General features: G+C 45.1%; 3 protein-coding genes across 3 annotated transcripts; 2 read left to right on the plus strand and 1 right to left on the minus strand.

The window, feature by feature from the left end:
- Nucleotides 1-339: 339 nt before the first annotated feature.
- On the plus strand, nt 340-2,374 carry N7539_008831 (aminoglycoside phosphotransferase family protein; the record flags this gene model as incomplete). Its single annotated transcript, XM_056938426.1, has 5 exons — nt 340-864; nt 922-1,183; nt 1,233-1,371; nt 1,420-2,013; nt 2,068-2,374. Coding segments are annotated over 5 exons (1,827 nt in total), but the record flags the coding sequence as incomplete, so codon positions are not given.
- A 189-nt stretch (nt 2,375-2,563) lies between these two features.
- N7539_008832 (uncharacterized protein) lies at nt 2,564-3,268 on the minus strand (the record flags this gene model as incomplete). The annotated part of the gene is made up of 1 exon (XM_056938427.1): nt 2,564-3,268. One exon carries the CDS (start codon nt 3,266-3,268, stop codon nt 2,564-2,566), a length of 705 nt encoding a protein of 234 aa, XP_056786435.1.
- Nucleotides 3,269-8,341: 5,073 nt separating this feature from the next.
- N7539_008833 (uncharacterized protein) lies at nt 8,342-8,661 on the plus strand (the record flags this gene model as incomplete). Its single annotated transcript, XM_056938428.1, has 2 exons — nt 8,342-8,360; nt 8,432-8,661. 2 exons carry the CDS (start codon nt 8,342-8,344, stop codon nt 8,659-8,661), a joined length of 249 nt encoding a protein of 82 aa, XP_056786436.1.
- Nucleotides 8,662-19,580: the final 10,919 nt, after the last annotated feature.

Raw genomic sequence — 19,580 nt, forward strand, 5'->3', positions numbered from 1 at the left:
CGAATCGGTTAGGAGTTCCACTTTCTGAGATCGCAAAGCTCAGCGCAACCCCTCAGTTGATGACAACTGGCCATACAGCCCGCAAATAATTGATGACCGTTGAAAGTCTCACTTGCAATACAGAGGTAATTATGTAAGGGGCCAAATCGACACTTTTACCACGAAAAAGTCTTCAACTTCATAATTAGGGATTCTTATACTTATGGTTGTTGTCTTGGGGGAACCTTTCGTGATTAGTTGCGTTGCTCGTGCGTTTGCTTTGTTTGGGGCGTTGGTGATTTGTCTTATTAAGCGCCAGGAATCCGAGAGTACTTACACCCTCTCCGGACCGCAACTGGTCCGATCACCACTCACGGCCAACGACTCGCGATGAAAGCCGGTGTCGGACGTCGTTTTCTTTCGAGTTTCTGCAAGCTGAGATCTCGTGCCGCTCATGATAATCAGTTACGAACGCTAGCCCATTCTCAAACATCGCCACGTTCATCCTTAACAACCACTACGCTTCCTCCCTGTCGCAAAAACCTCGCTATTCGCACGATAAAGACTCTCTCCAAGCAAATGCCAGCAGCCAGCCCCGACTTTGAGCATTTTTTTCGTTATACAAGTGGGCGGTGGCTCTGGGATGAAGAACAGCAGCTTCGGGATAGGTATCGGGCCTTTAATGTTGCTGGGCTCCAAGGCTTAGCGGCCAGAGCCGTTGGCTCAGGTAGCTGCGTCTCAATGACGAAGTTGGCAGAGGGAGGATTTAACAAGGTCTTCCGGTTGGTTATGGATGATGGAAAATCAGTGCTTGCCCGTATTCCGAACCCAAATGCCGGTCCCTCGTTTTATACGACTGCGTCTGAAGTTGCTACAATGGAGTTCGTGAGTTAAGCATGCCACGGTCAAGCGCAAGAGGCAGCTTGCTAACCCATTTACAAGGCTCGAGATATCCTCCAAATTCCCGTACCGCGAGTATTAGGTTGGGGCGCCACAACTGATAACCCGGCTGATTCGGAATATATTTTTATGGAAGAGGCAACTGGCACGCAGCTTGGAGTGATTTGGGATAAGCTGAGTCCGGATTCAAAACTCTCTATTATGAGAGAAGTGGTGGCTATCGAGTCAAAGATGCTGTCGGTGTCATTTTCACAGTATGTTTACTTTCACATTTATCCTGATGTGCAAAATCTGATCTGTTCTCGTCAGTTATGGCAGCATATATTTTGCGAGTGATGCAGTTGAAGGTGCAGTCCCCGCCAGGCTCACCAGCGAGGCTCCATCAGAACTCAAAGAGCATATATACAAGACGTTCAGTATTGGGCCTACTGTCGACAGGGGCTTTTGGAAAAGGGAGCGTGCTTCAATAGACATCTCCAGGGGTCCCTGTAAGTATCGCCATACGGCTATATAATGGTTTAACTGGCTAATTGTGTCTAGGGTCGCTCCTAGTGATTATGTATTATGTGTTGGCCAGCGGGAAATGGAGTGGATCAAAAAGTACGCCGTTCCAAAACCTCCGGGCGACGCTACGTTGGTGTCACCGGCCCAAAACAGTCCAGAAGCCCATCTGCAGCTGCTAGAGAAGTATCTCAAAGTGGCCCCTTCCCTTATGGACATTGAGCGCATCCTCACTCGTCCGACATTGTGGCATAGCGACCTTCACTCCTCCAATTTATTTGTGGATGACGGCCGTATAGCCTCCGTCATTGACTGGCAAGGGTCGTGGGCGGGCCCGCTCTTCCTTCAAGCTCAGCCATCCCCGCTTGTGGACTACCAAGGTGATATTCTACTTCGACGGCCGGAAAATTTCGATGACCTCGATTCTGAGCATCAAACTCAGATCAAACAAAAAATATTCATGTCAACGCTATTCCAGCTCTATTTGTTGGAAACTAAGAAACGGACCCCGCTGCTTACTAGAACATTCCATCTAGACTATGGGAAGACGAGGCGCCTTCCGGTTGAACTGGCCGGAAATACGTGGGATGATGACATAGTCTCCTTTCGTGAGGCACTCATTAATGTTGAAAGGTATATTGCTCGATGCCCCTCCGTTCCCTGTCCAGTGTTCAATTTCTATTTTAGGTATTGGCATGAACTTGGCATTCAAGGCGATTGCCCCTATCGCTTCACGCAGGCTGAATCACATGACCACTCAGTTGATGCCGATGGATGGAATGAGGTTCAGGACTTTTTTGACAGTGTTGAAGGTCTTGTCAAAAGGGATGGCTGGACAAGTCCTGAAACGTTCGACGCTGCCTTTGGGTTCTTCTCAGAACTAAGAAAACGTGGTCTCGCATATTTGAATGGCGATGAAAGGGACATCTTCGAAAGACAGACCCGTTGGGCCAAAACACAAGCTGACTTACGAGCGTCTGGGATGGAACAGTAAAACGTGTGAACAGCAAAAAGACTGCGGGTTACGGTGCCCGAATGCTAATTCGAATCCCAAAACATAGCGCACACTGAAATATCATAGAGCGACGTCCTGCTCTGCTGTCTATATTAACAAATGCATCCAAGTCAAGCCAAGTCAGACTAAAACAACGCCAAAGAGCTGCAACCAACGCTAACGCAATTTCTACACCACTTCAAGAACGGGTACTGCCTTCTTCACGTTCTCCAACCAGTCGCGGATATTTTCTACAAAACTTCGGGCAATTCCGGGTTTGATCCCCTTACCGACAAAGAATTCTGGGTTTTGATCCTTGTAAATGTGCTCAAGGTCAAAGCCATCTGATAGCGTTACGTCGGACGCTTGTCGAAATGTAGCTTTGAGGGTTTCATCAGAAACATTCGATGCAAGCCACTCACCATATTCTTTGACAGCAACGTCTCTGAATCCGGGAATTGTCAATGGGCTCACACCCTTTGACTTAACTGAGCTAACAGTCGGAGCCGTTATGTCAACCCTAGCAGGGTGGGACGGGAGAACATTGATGTTGATAGGTGGATACGGCGTTCTAGGTCCGGCAATGTTACCCCCTTTGCGCTTTTCTTTCTCCAGCCTCTGCTGCTCCTCTATGTATAGCTCTTCTTGGATCTCATCAGGGACATATTTATGCGACTCCAGGACACCACCTTTCTCAGCGTAGGTAACCAACCTTCTGAGGGTTTGAGTGCGGAGTCGATAATGCTTTTTCCCTACTGGATCCAGCCAACAGTAGGGGCCCAAATGGCATGCACTTGAATCACATTTCATCAGGGCATACACGCGGCGCCAAATTGGGTGCTTACCGTATGCATTTTCTTCAGCATCTAGCTGGGTATCGCGATTATTAAGCATCCTTTTTGTGACAGAAGATTTACCTCTCTTCTCCCCGTTCCGTCAAGCGGATGGAGAAGTGTCATCCTCTACGTAGTTAAAAGAGATCCTTAGCGTGAGTCTCTTGCCCCGACAGAAGTGACCCGACCACATCCGGAGCTGTTTCTCGATGGCAGTCCAAATAATGTCGGTCTTGTTGAAACGCTTAGTCAGATCACGCTGAGAACGGTCATTGACTGACACAACAATCGCAGTATCATTAGCCCTGACCCTTTTGTTGCGAGAGACCTTCTGTCCAAGGACAGTCAGCAGCTTCTTTTCCAGAAATCGCTGCCAGTAGGCGCTTGGGGCCAAAACTAGGTCTTCTTCCGTGTCCTTCACCACGGCCTTATTGTTAACGGTGACCCGCTATTCTATGAAGTAGTAGATATAGCTAGGTGGATCCTCATCGTAGATCTTGTCCTCCTCCCACTCAGATTCCCGGAGTAGTGGTAAAGCATTTGGTAGAGGTCGGCTGGCGGGACTGGGTTAATCGTCGAGGAAGGTGGATGGGGAGGGACTATAGTTGGACCGTGTAGTATAAGGGCTCCGGAAATATCCTGGCGTAGGAGGGGAATATTGAGAATCTTGTTCCCATGGTTCGAGCTCTTGGGGCTGAGAGGTATAGTCAGCGTAATATGGGCTGTCACTCATATTTACACACGATCGAAGTCCTCGAGATCTGCGTCAGCTTACACGGGAGGTTCCACACGTCAGCAACGAATAGAAGCGGCAGTAGAAAGCAGGAACCATGGGCAACACAAACGAGAACCATATTGGCCTACCAGGTTAGTCCTCAACAATAGCACAGCCTTTGTCATAAGGATGCAAATGAAGATAAAGACAAAGGCTGTGTGGATGAAAAGGCCGGAAGGCAGGTTGGCGAGCGTGGGTTAAGCCAGGTCGCCAGGGCAATGACCCCTCCCCCCTGGGGCCCCTGCCTAGAATGTTCTGTACAGAATTCCAGTATTTTACAGCGACCTGGAAACGCAATACATTTTAATACGTGATACAACCGAGTAGCGACCGTTCCAGTGTAACCAAATAAGGCTTAGCGTATACTCGGGTACGGGCCGAGAAACAAAGTCAGTGTGTCCAAGGGGTAATCTGTTTTCGAAATCGACTGTAGGGCGACACGTTATCTTAGAAAAACAATTAGTCGTAACGGTTGTACACCTCATCAAAGAAGCAGTGCTATTTGATTGTGTCGCCGCGAGAGAGTTGGTAGTCTCCTTAAGGGTAGAGATAGCGGTTGTTTAGGGAAGAAGACTCCACATCATTTATAAATATTTGAAGCTCTGATCAAATTGTCAAGACTGCGGCGACAGTATTCACATCCAGTGTAGTTATCCTCGACATGACTTAGGGAAAGCTCAATTTCTATCAGGACAATCGGTTCCCATTTGTGCGCAGATCATGATTCTCACCATTTCGAGTTAGAAAGACTGTCAAGAGCGGATAACGAGCGAGCAAATCTCTCCGGCTGGATCTCCAAGGCACAGGTACTCGTGAAGATTTGACAGCACGTATATTACTAGCAGAAAGACGACGTACATAGTAATTAATAGAAGTTGAAGCCATATAATTGATCAATTACGGATGTTCAAAATCCACAGAATTTTGGTGATGGCAGCGGGTGCCGTTTTACCATCTCTCTCGGATGGTCCCATTCTAACACAACCTAAAGATGCCTCATCCGGCGTTGAAAGCAGCAGGATTCATGATGTTACGAGAGCTGCTGCTGCTAAACCTTCCCTCAAGCAACGACTACAACACACCGATCCTGCAAGCTATCTGGTCCTTTGTCATGCGATTTATTTTCCCAATAAGTAAAGGGCACTCGAGGTGGCCTTGGATCGCGGAGTCGGGGAGCGAACATGGCTGGGTCAAGGTTTCAAAGTAAGCTCAGAAAGATTCGAGGCGATGTCGATGATAACCATATTCTGAATCTGAAAAAGCTCGCTGAATAGGCTCGCTGGATAGATCCAGAGGTCGCTTGATAAGATTGATGAATAATGACTATACTTTATTTAAAATTTTTGGAAAATTTCAAAGAGTCCATGAAATTTCCTAAATCGCCAACTCAGTGACCCCTGAACAGAGCGAGTTAAAAGAGGCTTTGTGAAAGATTGTCTTGAGGTCATCTAGGTTTTATGAAAGTGGGGAAATGTCTTCTAGATTTTCTTAGTTTCGCTTCTCTTGATATCAAACTAATGTATCCCGAATTAAGTGTTGAGCACTAATTTTACTAGAATATTGTAGAAGTTTCTCGAGCGTTAGAATTTTTACAAATAGTCATTTTTTAATGACCAATCATCATGATTCTTATGATTGAAATGTTATACGCGAGAATAGAAAAGCTTTAGAAGGACTCAGAAACTTTCATTCAACTTGGCTGCGTGGTATCAAGGATCTCAAGACCTGGAGGGGAAAAAGAGAAAGAAGAAGAAGCTAAAGTACATCCCAGGTTTTTAATGTGGTGCGCGTGGTTAACGGTATCTTCCTTAGTGCGCGTGGTTGACGGTATCTCCCCTCCGATATGGATTTCTTCTGCAGAAGAAATCCAAGTTCGCAGTCCAAGTCCGCTAACTCCCGTCAACTCGTAACAGTATGCGTGACACACGTGGTGGGTGTCCCTGCCCTCCGAGACTGATTTCTTCTGCAGAAGAAATCTAAGTCCGTAGTTCTCCCATGTCCTCAACATGAAATATCTTCAGCTATCAAATGGCTAATCCATCAGGGAGTTTCCTAGCAATTTCCATTAGTCTAAAGAAGCTAATCAAATCAGATTAAACTTTCTGGAGTTCTGTAACTATATTTTATTAAAAATGACGCACAACTTTCTATAATCTTCTACATTCTATTGCTTAGATATCATATATCTCATGGCATAGTCATAGGAAATGTAAATCAAAAAAGATCTTATAGAAATAATTCGAGAAAGATTGTCTTTCTAATGAATTAGTACTCTTTCAGTATTTTGAGCTGATTAGAAACTTTAACTCATGGGCTAGTATACATGCAGGTAATGAAAAATGCTGTTGAATGTTGTGAACACGCAGGACAGGATGAGAGGGAGGACAGGACATGACCACGCCTGCCACGCGCGTACCACCACCTCAAAACATTGGACTTTACTGTAGCTTCTTCTTCCTTCTCTTTCTCCCCTCCAGCTCTTGTTGAGATCCTTGATACCACGCAGTCAAATTTAAATAAGTTTATGAGTCCTTCTAAATCTCTTCTATCTGGCGTACAACATTGAGTATTCACTTTTCTTTCCTTATATTATACTCCTAGTCTGAAAATCATAAAAGATATCTTGATTTTACTAGGGCAGTTCAAGATGTATTAATAGCCTATTTTTTAACAATATGTAACTCCGCTGACTTGTATCTTCATACACATCAGTAATTGCAAACTAAATTCAGTCTAGAAAGTTTAGATTCTAGAACTAATGAGACCTAAATAAATCTAGACTAGGTTTTCTCACCTTTATAGATCTTACGTGAGCTGAGTACAGCTTCTTACACAAACTCTTCTAGCTAGCTATTCGCTGGGTGCTGGGTTAATGATGTAGGAGAGTTCAGAAAGTTATTAAAAAATTTAATGAAATCAAGTAGTCACTTATCAGTTCTATTCAGCGACCTCTTGATCCGTTCAGCGAGGCTTTTCGCTTTTCCAACACGCTTTTTTGAGTTTTTTCCAATTTAGAAATACGTGATTACCGACACCGTTCGAGGTTTCCGAACCTTCTTAAAAAATTCCACTCGGCGAGGGTTCGCTCCCGACTCCCCAGAAGCATCTTTGCACTTTCAGACTTGATCTGTGACACCTCTCATGTACTAACTGCCTCGCCCGTAAAACATTGAGAAGGCCCAGGCAGCGAAGAAGCGCAACAATGAAGGGATCCAGTGACACTGCGGCCACAGAAAAATCAATCAAAATCAAGGGAGACCGATAGCGAAAAAGTGTCAAATATAGGTTGAAACTGCATGACCGTCAGGGTGACAATACTCGGACTCCACTGTTCGGGGATACGGAGAACCTTCCGCCCGTCTTTATTTGATCAAATAAAATCAACGTCTTTCCAAAATGGTGTTGTTTGCTGCTATGAGTACGGTAATTCAAAGAAGTACTATGACCCACCAATACCTGTGATGCTTTGGCGAACGTTAGTAATTGCGCCTATTTCATTAGGTCTTTAATCTAGTCATCAGCAGTATCTGCTACAAAATTCTGCTTCTCTTGCTACTCTATCAAGAGAATATCATTGACGTGGCTATTAGACACAAATATAGAGGATTTCCATTTTCGTTGGTTTATTCTATTATATGATCGGTGTTTGTTGGCAGAGTCAACTCCAATCGACGTGTTCAGTTGATTGACTGGAAGCCGATATCTCTTAATTAGAATAACAGACTATCAATCCTGATCGTTCAATATACTACAATCATAACACTTTTGAACTGAGCCTATGAAAGTGTACACCAAAACCCGGCACACAGCTCCATTTCGACTCCTCATGTATACTTTCCGGACTTCCTGAACCTTGCTTCAGGCAGCTATCCTCTTTCTCTTTTCTATATCACTGTGCGACCGCAAAGAAGTGTTATCGCAAATATTTACCATATCTGCAATGTCAGCTCGACGCTGGCGTGAACACTATATAACATACCTTACTGAACCTCCTCGAGACATAATGCAGCCTTCAAGATCTACAGAGGTACGCAAATAACCAAGCCATGGTGTCGAGCGCGAAGATGACAATGAATTTCGTAACATTTACCAAATTATACTAAATAACACGATTGAAGTGAGCGCTAAGTTTTTCGTTAGAGACGGTTGTCTTTACGGACAATCGAAGCGATTGTACGTATATAGTAATCAATTATAAGACCCAGGCCCCTGGGGTTCGTTTTCTTTCGCAGACATTACAAAAGTAGTACAAGAACCGAAGGTCTGTCATCTAGTCCAGCCACAGCCCTCAAAACGACAACAGCCCCAGAAATACGTTGGCTGGGGTCTCCGCGAGCGAAGGGTGCACTGCCCGCGAACATGACCCGACCCATGAGAAGTATGTTGCCGCGGTATAGAGAATCGTGTTCTCTGAACTTCGTCCACTCGCTAACGTCAAGATCATGATAGTTCAAGAAAGTTTCGGTTCTATGGGCTATGTGAATCAGAACGGTGCTCAACCATATGCGGCGCTTTCTCACCCTGACTATATTCGAACGGGAACAACATGCGCTTCGCGGTCAAAGATTCCTTTTCGGGTAGACCATGGTCCCGCCATCCTCACCAAGACAGCGCAATTGACAAAACAACATGAGCGACCGTCTTATAAGCAGCAACGCAAGATTGCCTCCAGCGTCTGACACAAAAAATGCGGGACCAAATTCTCGAAGCCTCACCCAAATACCAAAAATATCACCCATACTCCCAATGTATGATCACAGATACGTATGGTCGGGTTCTCCAACAGGCGATCGCTATATACCAAAATTGATGATTCGGTTCTTGGAAAGGTTACCGCAGTTTTCGAGAGCGCAATTAATGAAAATATGCTCTGAAAAGAGATCACTAAACTGATGCGATCAATTTCTCCCCATAATTCCCCATTATATCATGCTAAAAAAATCACAGGTCACATAGGGGGGCCACACTGTGCATGAAGCGCGAAGACCTCGAGTATTTTGGTTCTCACAAAGCCTGCAAGACTATCGGGCAGCTCTCCCGTGCCAAGAGGATAGGCTGTAAAGAAGTCGTGACGGACTGTGCTTCGACTAAACATGGGAACCCCACCGCTGTAATATGCGCGTGTCTCCATTTAAAGTGCGTTGTGGTTATGGTTGCCGATGACGCTGAAAAACAAAAGAAGGGATTCATGAGATAGAAAAGCTCGGTGCCATAGTCCTGAAGGCGCGATGTCTGCATGGCGCTGCCACGCTACGCACTGCAATCGCCGAGGCTTTTCGATATGTGGCTCTGTACTATAATACGGCGTACTACTTGATGGGGGGCGCTTCAGGCCCCCATCCTACTCCTGGAACGACAGCGACCTTCCAACAGTATTTTTGTGCCAAAGTTGCGAAACAATTCAAATTTGAGTATGAAAACGTCAGATCCGGCTTGGATTGCAGTCATGCAGCGATCAAAGCAATGGAGATAGCCAAAGAATTGGCCCCGGGGAAACATGTCATTCTTTTGGTTACCGGTGATGATGCAATTGACACAGACTAATTGTCTTTGGCTCAGACTTTCCGAGATAATTGGCTGGAAAAATGGACATTTATTCGTCTTTCGATCTCCCGAGTTTGTGATATTTGCATAAAGCGTAGAAATGTCTCAAAATGCTGCATCTTCATCTGACACTTCCAAGATAATTCGTGATGGTCCGGGGTACTTACTTTATATGACCAAACTGCTCGCAGCAAAATCTCAAACAGATGGCCTTGATGGTGCCCCGAGGATAGCTATCAAGTCGTCCCTGATCCACAGTTTGGTCGCCTAGGATCTTCCTACCAAGAGTGTTCCGGGCTTTGTTTGTTCAACACAGGGGTATTCAAGTTCGAAATCTCAGAGACACCGAAATCGTCTACAAGCTCTGGCTGATAAGTCATCCAGTTGAGAATTTGGGGAACTTCTGGATAATATGCTCCTTTCAAGAGTTACTGTATACCATCAAAGGCTATGGGGTGATTTTCAGGCCCAGCCACCGAATCGGTCGAAATCAGATGCTAGTTAGTTTTGATACTACTATGCGAGATCTCGAAGTCCACTGACCCTACCATAATCCTGGACTTGCTCAATAAGTCAAACTTCGTTGACAGACTAACAGTCATACATTATCTACAAATGTGAATACGGGGGTAGTCTCCATCCCAATGATGTCCTATTAGAGAGAAATATCTATATTGTAGGGAAGTGCTCAGAGTTCAAGCTGGATAATGTGCGAGATCAAAAATGTCGAAAGGGTTTGCAAACGAGTGGCAAAGATAACGGTATTTTCTGTAATATGGTAATAGAGAGACTTACTTAGTCTCGCTATAGAGGCTACTTATCCCGAGCACCGCGCAAAGGTGCAAGTCATGTTCGAGTGACGTACACAGGACCCGTAGGTCTGGGTTCGATGGAAATTTAAACAGCATAACAATGGAATGCAATAAGAAGGGCATGGCTGTGGTATGGAGCTACAGCAATGAGCCTTGAATAGCCCACAAGTGAGACTTACGGACCGTCGACATTGAAGTGTAGCTTTGCAGAGATACGACTACGGCTGCTATCAACATAAATTGGAGCAAGTAAGGAACTATTTGAAAACTACCACGTGTGCTGAATATAGTTACATTGGCATTCCGAAGACAATTTCCAGTCAAATTAACAAATCAATATGAAACAGAGCTAAATCCGGCAGACTATGATTAGAGGGAGCGAAGATGGGTTCCTAGATAGGGCTAGAGCTATTAGCCCGAATCCAAAAGAAAAACTGTGGAATCAGTCAGCAAATTACGCGTTACGAATATCGAACAGGTACTTTCTTGACAAGTGAAATGCCCGAGAATGACCCAAATGTCAGCTACGGTGCTTTCAATTTGTGTGTAGATCAAAGTTGGACGATTGTCCGTGACAACTTCCTTTTCGATCAATTGGCTCTCTCTTTAGCTGGTACGTGCATTAATCTGAAGAATCACCCTCCACGCGCGAGAATACGATTTGCTGAAGTACAGTGCTCTGTGGCGGTGAACAGAAAGTCATTCCCTCTTCAGAATGGAAAGCAAAAGTACTTCTCTGATTCTCGAAGATCTATCTAGCTATAGCTAGCGTGGCCTATCTGTAGGGAGCACTAGGGCCACAGATTTACAGAATCATCTTTCAAATTAAATTCATAGACTATATGTAAGCTACAGAGCGAAAAAAAGATGTATACAGTATCCCTAATATAACCTCGAAAATTGGTGGATTCGGTCTCAGTAACTGTGTTACCTGTGCGTCCCCAACGCAAGCCCACAAGCCCGCGATCTCTTTCTTCAGATTCGGCAATTTCAGCGGGTCGTGGAAGGGAGAGCTCGAATCTCTCGCCACGTGCTAAGTGCAATTGTTCTCAACCTAATGCTGTACCGTATATGAACGAGTGTCCTTAGACTGTTCACCTCGCTAGGATCGAAATAGCAAGGTCAATTTTTGGATTCATTACGTTTATTGTTTCGAAAGTGTTTGACTTCCAAAATAAAATACGGGTCTGCCTTTGCTTTCCGACTCAACACTTCAAATTCTCGGAGTCCGCGATCTAGTTTCTACCCGTCCTCCATGAATAAATCACCGACACTACGAGAATACTTCTAGAACTTTGACTTCTTGAAATCCTTCAAAGTCTTAAGGAAGTATATGATATTATTATACAGATAAAAGTGTTGTGGTAAGGAGAACTCCCTAGTGAGTTTTGGTGTTCACCGTCGGGAAATCGGTAGGCGGTAAGGAGTAGCAAAAAGGGTCCAGCCTCTTGATTGATACAACATCAAAACAAAATAACAAACCCTAGAAAAGCCAGATTTCAGGCATCCTGATTGCGGCCAGTGACATTTCTTGATAGATTTGGTATTTCGAGCTAATGCCACTGGTGGATTCGGTGGCTGCGTAGCTTAGTGATGAGATACGGCTACGGTAGGGGCAGCAGTATCGACGTGTGAGAGGGATGAGGAGTGAGATTGCTGAGGGGGAGAGATTCTACCTAAGCTATGGACTGTGGTGAGTGGCAGAATCACATGTCATGCAAACACTTAGTCTGTCTTTCATCATAGGTAGGCTTCGTAGGGGTTTGGGCTAAATAGGTGAATGTTTCGCAAAATCAAAGAGATTTGTTACGTCCGTTTGGACAGGATAGAGTGACCTTCTTGCTAGGCCCTTCTCCCAGATACGTTAAGCTCAAGAGGTCCATAGTGGCTGAATCGATGTTGAGATACATTAGAGATATGTATAGTCTGTGCGTAACGTTTGATAGGAATAAGATCCGTTTTTTAAGTCAGAGGTCGATATAAAGATGATATACCAGGGCTCTGTTGCTAGTAATAAAGCTTCCTTTCCTACTAAGCGCCGTGAGGCACCCGGTGGGCCTAAATCCTGATTTTGCTTGGGCTGATAATAGAATCGAAAGTCTTAGCTGATTCCGTGGACATGTGGACATGCTGTATTTCTTGCTCGTATCTTGATTGAGAGGCGGAGCTGGTGAGAGAAGAGATCTGAAATTTTCCTCAATCTTCGTCCTCCTCCAGTAGTATTTCATTACCATCGGCAGACCTTTAACTCGACGTAATAGGACTGAGGTCTGTATAATATGAGGAGCGGAAGACACGTGTGGAGTGTCCGAGATGTTGCCAACAAGGTGCTGTGCAGGCTTTTGAAATATGGGGACCATATGCGTTCTGCCATTTCGTGGGAATGGTTGACCTTGAGTGGCTCTCCGACGGGGGCTGCGCTTCAAAGGCGGATATCCGGCTAATTTGAGGAGGAAGGGGAATATAAATTCCGGCTGGTGTTGACCATTAGCTAGGTCAATGAGCCGACCATCTTCCGAAACCGTTGAACTTCCTAAAGTGAGGCCTTTGAATCGTCTTTGCTGGCCAGGGCCCGGGACATCTAACTAAAAGGTGTCAGAACTCAGACGGTTGAACTTGAAGGTGCATATCGACTGGTAATTCCATAGATGACTGACGGGACTGGCTGCACGCCCTTCTCCTCAGATGCTTTATGAACCTTTACTGCAGGATAGCAGGTAGGTGTGTCCCTTGCTAAAGCCCCTAACTGCAGAGTGAAATATGTTCACGTATCACGAATTAACAAGTCCGTATCGCTGTCAAAAAGTGGTCTTGTCTTGAGATACCATTGGCTAAACGACATATTCGATTCAAAGTAGCTTTACACTTGGTTTGTCCATGTCCTCATACACAGCAAGGCCTTACGCATCTATACAGATAAATGTAGAAGTGAGGAATTAGCACGTACGGCTCAAGCACCACGCACTATGAACGGTGCCCATCAGCCAAATTGTTCAATTGTCTAGGAGTACCGAGCAATTCCACATATTCCTTCTCTGAAGGCTAATAACTTGTAACATTTGGCATACAACATACAAAGCGGAGCAAAGCCTGCGAAAGAAGTGATTGGATCGCCAAGTTTCATCGGAGCCTAGTTAGCAGCATTTGCACGCCGAATCCGGTACTGTGGAAGTTTTGCTTTCAGTGTTGATAACCGTGCTGCGTGGTGGCTGATCTGTAGGCAGCACTGGGATTGAAGTCAGAAGCATAGTGCTCAACGTGGCCCTAGGGGTTTCTGCTAGGGTTGAAGAAACCTTTGAGGTTACCCTGGTCAACTGGCACTGATTACCCGGTGCTAGACCACCTTTCATCAGGCACGAAGCTTGATATTCTCTACGGGGATCCTCGACCAAAACCTGACCAGAAACGTCAAATGAAACCCGACCCGTCTCACAAACGCTCCAGGACTGAGCCTCAAACGCTAATTAGTTTGCATTATGTTCAGTCAGATGGCCTTCCTTGTATCTAGATTGATTCTTCCTTAGACTCACGAAAGCACACATCTCCCTTCAACTTTGCAAATTTCTGGGTCCAGGATCGGCATTCGTCTAGATCGAGAAACGCAAAACAACCTGCGTCGCTGGAGTCGTCGGGCTGATTCAAAGTGAGCGTGATATTCCCCACGTATGGTTCGGCACAGACCCAGTTCGTTGATAAACTGATCAGCAGTATGAATTCAAGATACATGAGGGAAGGTTAATCTCAAACGTTCAAGGGCTTCTTTCCAGATTATCGGCATGTTATTATAGTACAACAGAGCCCGTGGCTATGTTACGATTTGGGCACGAGCATCTAACCACCCAAGTTTAGCGCAACCTACGTTTAGTGGTTGGCCTAATAAAAATTTTAATCCAGGCCTCGATTCCGTTCTTGTTCCAAATCACATCCCAGCTACTCTTGCCGCCGCAGATGATTTTCGGATCCCCACCAGAGCATGTCTTTTCTCGGCGAAGCACCGTGCTGTATCTGACAGCGGTATTCAGGTAGTGATCTTTTTTTCTTATATTCGTCATTTGAAATGTCGAAAAATCCACTAATATGTAGGCGCTAGGGAATGTCCTTGCTTTTCAGTCAGAAAAGCCAATACACAATACGCCAGGTGTCACCATCAATCTCAAACAACTATTCAATTGCACCTCACGAAGATTTTCTGCTCGCTAATCATATTTTTCAAATCCCAATTATCAGCCCTCTCACACATATGCCATAGGATATTTGAGTTGACTTTACACATTGCATTTCGGAGATGTGCAAAACTCGTTCGGACCTTTCCTTTATACTTGGAAAGGATAGATCGAATTGATAAGCAGGAATAGTGTCTTCTTGATCGGTAGGTCATTTACCTTCCTTTTGGCGTTGAGTCAATCAATTGGCGTGTTCAAATATTCCAATGCGTAATACCATCTTTCCCTGAGAATAAGCGAAATGTGAAGAGCTTCCATGGTCCTCCTCCAGCGAGGATTTGCGACAGAAGAAGATCCAAGATCACATTGATCGGTTTTGATCGGTGAGTGAGTTTCTCCTGTAGTTGGGCGAAGGGGCAGGCAGAAGTAGCCTATAACTTGGGTGCACGAGACACGAGACGTGGCTCTCGCTCCCAGCCCGCCGTCAGTTCATCTAACAGAACCCTCTGATGGCGCCATGAAAGTTTACACGAAAAGGCTCGAAGGTATGTAGGTATATGCAAACTCTGAAATGGAAGTTTTCAATTTGCTTGGGTTCCTTCTATATCAGTGTATCCAGATTTATGTTCTGCGGGGTCATCTTGATAAGGCGATGAGGCAAGAAGAGTTCTCTCCGTAGATGGTCTGCAATCGTGCCCTCTGCTGTTGCTGACTCGTAACTCAACATCTCAGATGTTCACTCACATAATGAATCTAAGGTCAGTCAGGCTAGCCTTTATCGGAAATACTTGTAAGCATCTATCAGACAGTACAGATGTTTGTCACGTTACTACGAAGAGACTGTGACAAGCCGTGACAAGTGGACATTGAAAATTTTGGCCTCTAGGATCTACTTAAGTTTACCACGAAAAGAAATCCTAATGTGGTCTGAAAACAAATATTGCTCATGACGGCCCCGCTTATAACTCGCAAGAGACCGGTGACAGTGCATAACATATGGACATCCACGCCCGTTCTATCAAACTACCACCGAGTCATTAAAAAGCGCAAGTTTGGGGGACGAAGAGTAATCACCTCCACTTCGATTTTCATTTGCCGAACATGTGCCTGGACCATTTCCAGCTTTTCACATATGAGGTTGGTTCCTGGCGGTCAGGTACCACAGGATTGTTCTCGAATGTATTGACAGTTGAGCCGATGAGCGAGGACGAATCTGTCGGCCAGTAAATCGCTGTAACTAGCAGCCCAGGAGGAGGCCCTGTGACTGATGACTGGTCGTGAATTCTTCTTAATGAGGTCGGTCATCGGTTCTCAAAGCCTGAATATCTCTTCATGTGTGTTTAAGTCGAATCTCTTGAGTTTGTTTTAACACTGCATTCACAAGGACGGACCCTTTATGACACATCGAATTGAGGCTCGGACATTTCTTTCAAAGCCCGCGCGCGAAAATAAGTTCCCAGAAATGAACTCTTCGTCATGAACCCCTTTTACTCTAATATGATATTTTCCAGTCTTGGAATCACCTCAGGCGTGACTAGACAGCTTGCGTCCATTACAGTAGAAAATTTAGAGAAGGTAGGTGCACCACTAAGGTCTTATCTCGCGAAAATGCATTCACTAACGTTACGAATCTACCGGGATCAAGAATAGGACAAGATTGAATAACTCACACCGTTTGTTATGGGATACGTATGAAGATGACAACGCGCTAGCGATATTGAAATTTTTACCGTCCCCTTCCAGCTCCTTTGTTTCTTTTCTTCTTTGACCCTCGGTTTTGGTTGGCCTCGATATACTCGTTCAGATGCAGGAAAGCTCTTTTTCGACTCCCTTGGACGTAATTCATACCATACCACAGAGAACTGGAATACTTAGCCTTGCAAATTACATCTGACAAAAAATTCATCCCAAGTACTCTTGAGGCCAACATTTCGGTACTGACGCGGGACCGCGTCCCATACACGTGATACACTGTTAGACGTACACATGACCCCATCGAGTAGCTATCACCACTCGAGTAGCTCACATCCTTAGAAGAATCCATCTCTTTTCGTTACGACCACTCAATAGGTACTATTCATTTTTTGGAAGGACACTCTGAGCTTTCAACCAGGTGAGGGGTCGCGGGTGGCCCACTAGACAATATCATCATGATCAATATACAGGATTCCTGAACAAATGAGAGACACTTTACGTACCGGGCTAAATACACTAGGAGCTGCCCAGTATTCACAGACGGTTGCTCCGCGTTGGTTGGCGGTCAATGTGAAAAAAGCTGTAGTTCCATTCAGTCCGGAACCCCAACTCGAGGACGAACCTTCCGGAATCTTAGTCTTAGAGTGAAAGGTAAATTAGATTTCGCAAGCTACTGTGACGCTCTCGGTCTTGCGGTGGTCTGTGTCTGGCATCTCACATCATAATTGGTGGGTCTGGGGTTTTTTTTTGTTCACCTGTCGCAGTGGACTGCTTGACCTACTTGAAAACCATAACTAGCGTGGGTGATTTCGACATTTTTAGCTGAGCTGGGCTAGATATCGTATCTTTGTGCGATAAAAGTCATGAAATACAAGAGATAGCAATTGCAATCATCTGATTTTCATCGTAAGAAATGCAATATCGATGATATTGGTGGTTTTCTCTGGATTTTACAATTCTTCCCCGCTTAGAGACTCTCGGAGTACTGATATTGGACTGTGGACGTGATTGAATGGTGCAACGGGCGAGGTGCAACGTTTGACTCGTCCAATTCCAAGCTGTTCGAGTTTTCTCAAGACAGGTGTGTTTGTGGTGAGGCCTGCCATACTGCCTGGCACACACATGGGCTACGCCCTCACCACCTGGGACCACCAACCTCAGTAGTCTAGCTTAGCTTCCTTCTTCCTTCTCTCTTCAACGTCGAGTGTTTTCACCTTCACGGGTTTTCCTTCGTAAGACCTCAGTCAAATAAGGTGCCTTATACGATGTTAACGTTCTGGCTGACACTCTACAGACCCGATTCGGCGCTAACGTGTTGTGAAATGTGACGCTGGATGATCGTTGTGGATCGACGCATATAGGAATTACATCAACAACGTTCGACGGTCATCTATGCTTATACTGTTCCCATACGGATGTCCATTACATTGGGAAGCAGAATAAAGGCCCCCTACTGGCTGAGTTTGACCAACCTTTATGGCAAGCGTACGTGTGATACCTGCTAGCATTGAATTCAATGCTGTCGATGTCATCTGCTTCACAAAAGAAGCTGCGCTAAAAGAATTTGGAGTCACAACAAGCTGCACTGCCCCTTTTCTTTTCGAACCACTACCCTACAAGCAACAGAAAACAAAACTCGATAAGGACTGTCCGCACAGAGAGAGCTTGGATGGAGTCTTTGTAGCTAATTGCCCAGCATGGGTAGGTATGATGAAAGTCAATGCTCTTTCACTACTGGATACCCAGATGCTAGATCTTTGCGCTAGCTTCGGTACCGGTCGGTTTCGAGAATCGGATCTCTCCGCCAAAAGCAAAATAGCCAAGATCTTCACCCCTCGCTGGATTCAACGACTCATAATATAAGTAAGATGTGCAATTGGCGCCAGCCATATGTATGAGAAATTTTACAATACCGTCGACAAGACAGAAAGGGATCTGAAACACTATCGAATAGACCCGTATCTCTCAAGACTATCATTTTCCTGGGACGACGCGTGCATACTTGAGGCAATCGAGGAGCAGACAATTAATCATATGAAAACATCGGAAGTGAGAGCGGATTCACGACGACTTGCAATGGCCATGGTAGCCTCGTGCTTCTTTTGCACACTATCTCAAGTACCAGCTTATGATCCTCGGGATGGCCAGTTCCATGCCAAACTGACAACTCAATCCCGATGGCCTGAGGACGACGCAATCTCAAGAACGCTTTGTAGGTATTTACAGGGCACGTATTTTGTGGTAGGAAACAACAATAAAATATACAGAGAATTCCCTAAAACGGGGTTTACTCGCTGCTCCGTTATCATATCCAGCCTAGCTAGATACACCCATCCACATCAGCCTCTTCGAACCTGAGAAAGGTACTCATCTATCAGTGGGTTCCCTTTGACTCTCGCGCAGATATTATATCTTCAGATTCCCTCCCCTCCGCCTTCTTCTTTCGCAGACGGAGGTGACTCGCAATCGACTTGTCAAACGTCAAAGCGCAAGAAATCCGGAAAGTCTGATGTAACAGCCGAAACATGCAAACGCCGGCGTATAAAATCTTGATGATCTTATTGTATTTATGTGTCATATTATGAGGCATTCTCATTTCTTCGCTTAGGAGAAATCTATGGATTACTAGTATCGAAATTTAGATACGGAGTAACTCAAGTATCAAGAGCAACACGATACCTATAAAGCCATGATGTTTATAATCATAATTGCTTTCAACCGCCGCTATGAAGCAACGATGCGCTGAGCCACCCTTCGGTCACATCATGTATTGCTACCATGGAAGGCTCGGGTATAGTGCCTACCTTTGAGTATGCCTTCCCTTGAGTATGCCTACCTTTGAGTATGCCTATGAAGTATATAGCCGATCATTCATTTGCATGTTCATAGTTTTGTAGGCGAAGATAAGACTATATATTTCAATTCCCAGACTCACTGCACCTTCACATTCTGATAGAATGGCTAGCTGATATCGCTCGTTGTGTTGACCGATCGCGGCACTGGGAATGATTTGTCACGGGGATGACTAGGCCTGCCGCAGGAATAGAGCTCGTTAGGGTCCAATATAATTAGAAAGAGCGGTGGGACAACCCCAGTCGTATGTCTGAGAACAATTTCGAATGAAAAAAAAACTGCTACATTGTAGTGGGAATGACAAAAAGAAACCAGCAAGGTTTTTCGACCCGAATTATGGAGCGCATCAGAAGTTGTAGGATTGACGAGTTCAACGGTTAAACAATTCCGCCACATCCAGTTGAGTAGACCACTGAGGCTCAGTTCACGCTTGCCAGACTCGCCCTAAGGTAAAGCGTCTTTCAAAGGGCCCGAGGAAGTTGCCGCTATGACAGCCATTTGTTTTTGACTCGGATTGTTTCATAAGTACTT

Source organism: Penicillium diatomitis, assembly GCF_028827545.1.
Source record: "Penicillium diatomitis strain IBT 30728 chromosome Unknown utg000014l_segment0_segment0, whole genome shotgun sequence".
In the NCBI taxonomy this organism is placed as follows: Eukaryota; Fungi; Ascomycota; class Eurotiomycetes; order Eurotiales; family Aspergillaceae; genus Penicillium; species Penicillium diatomitis.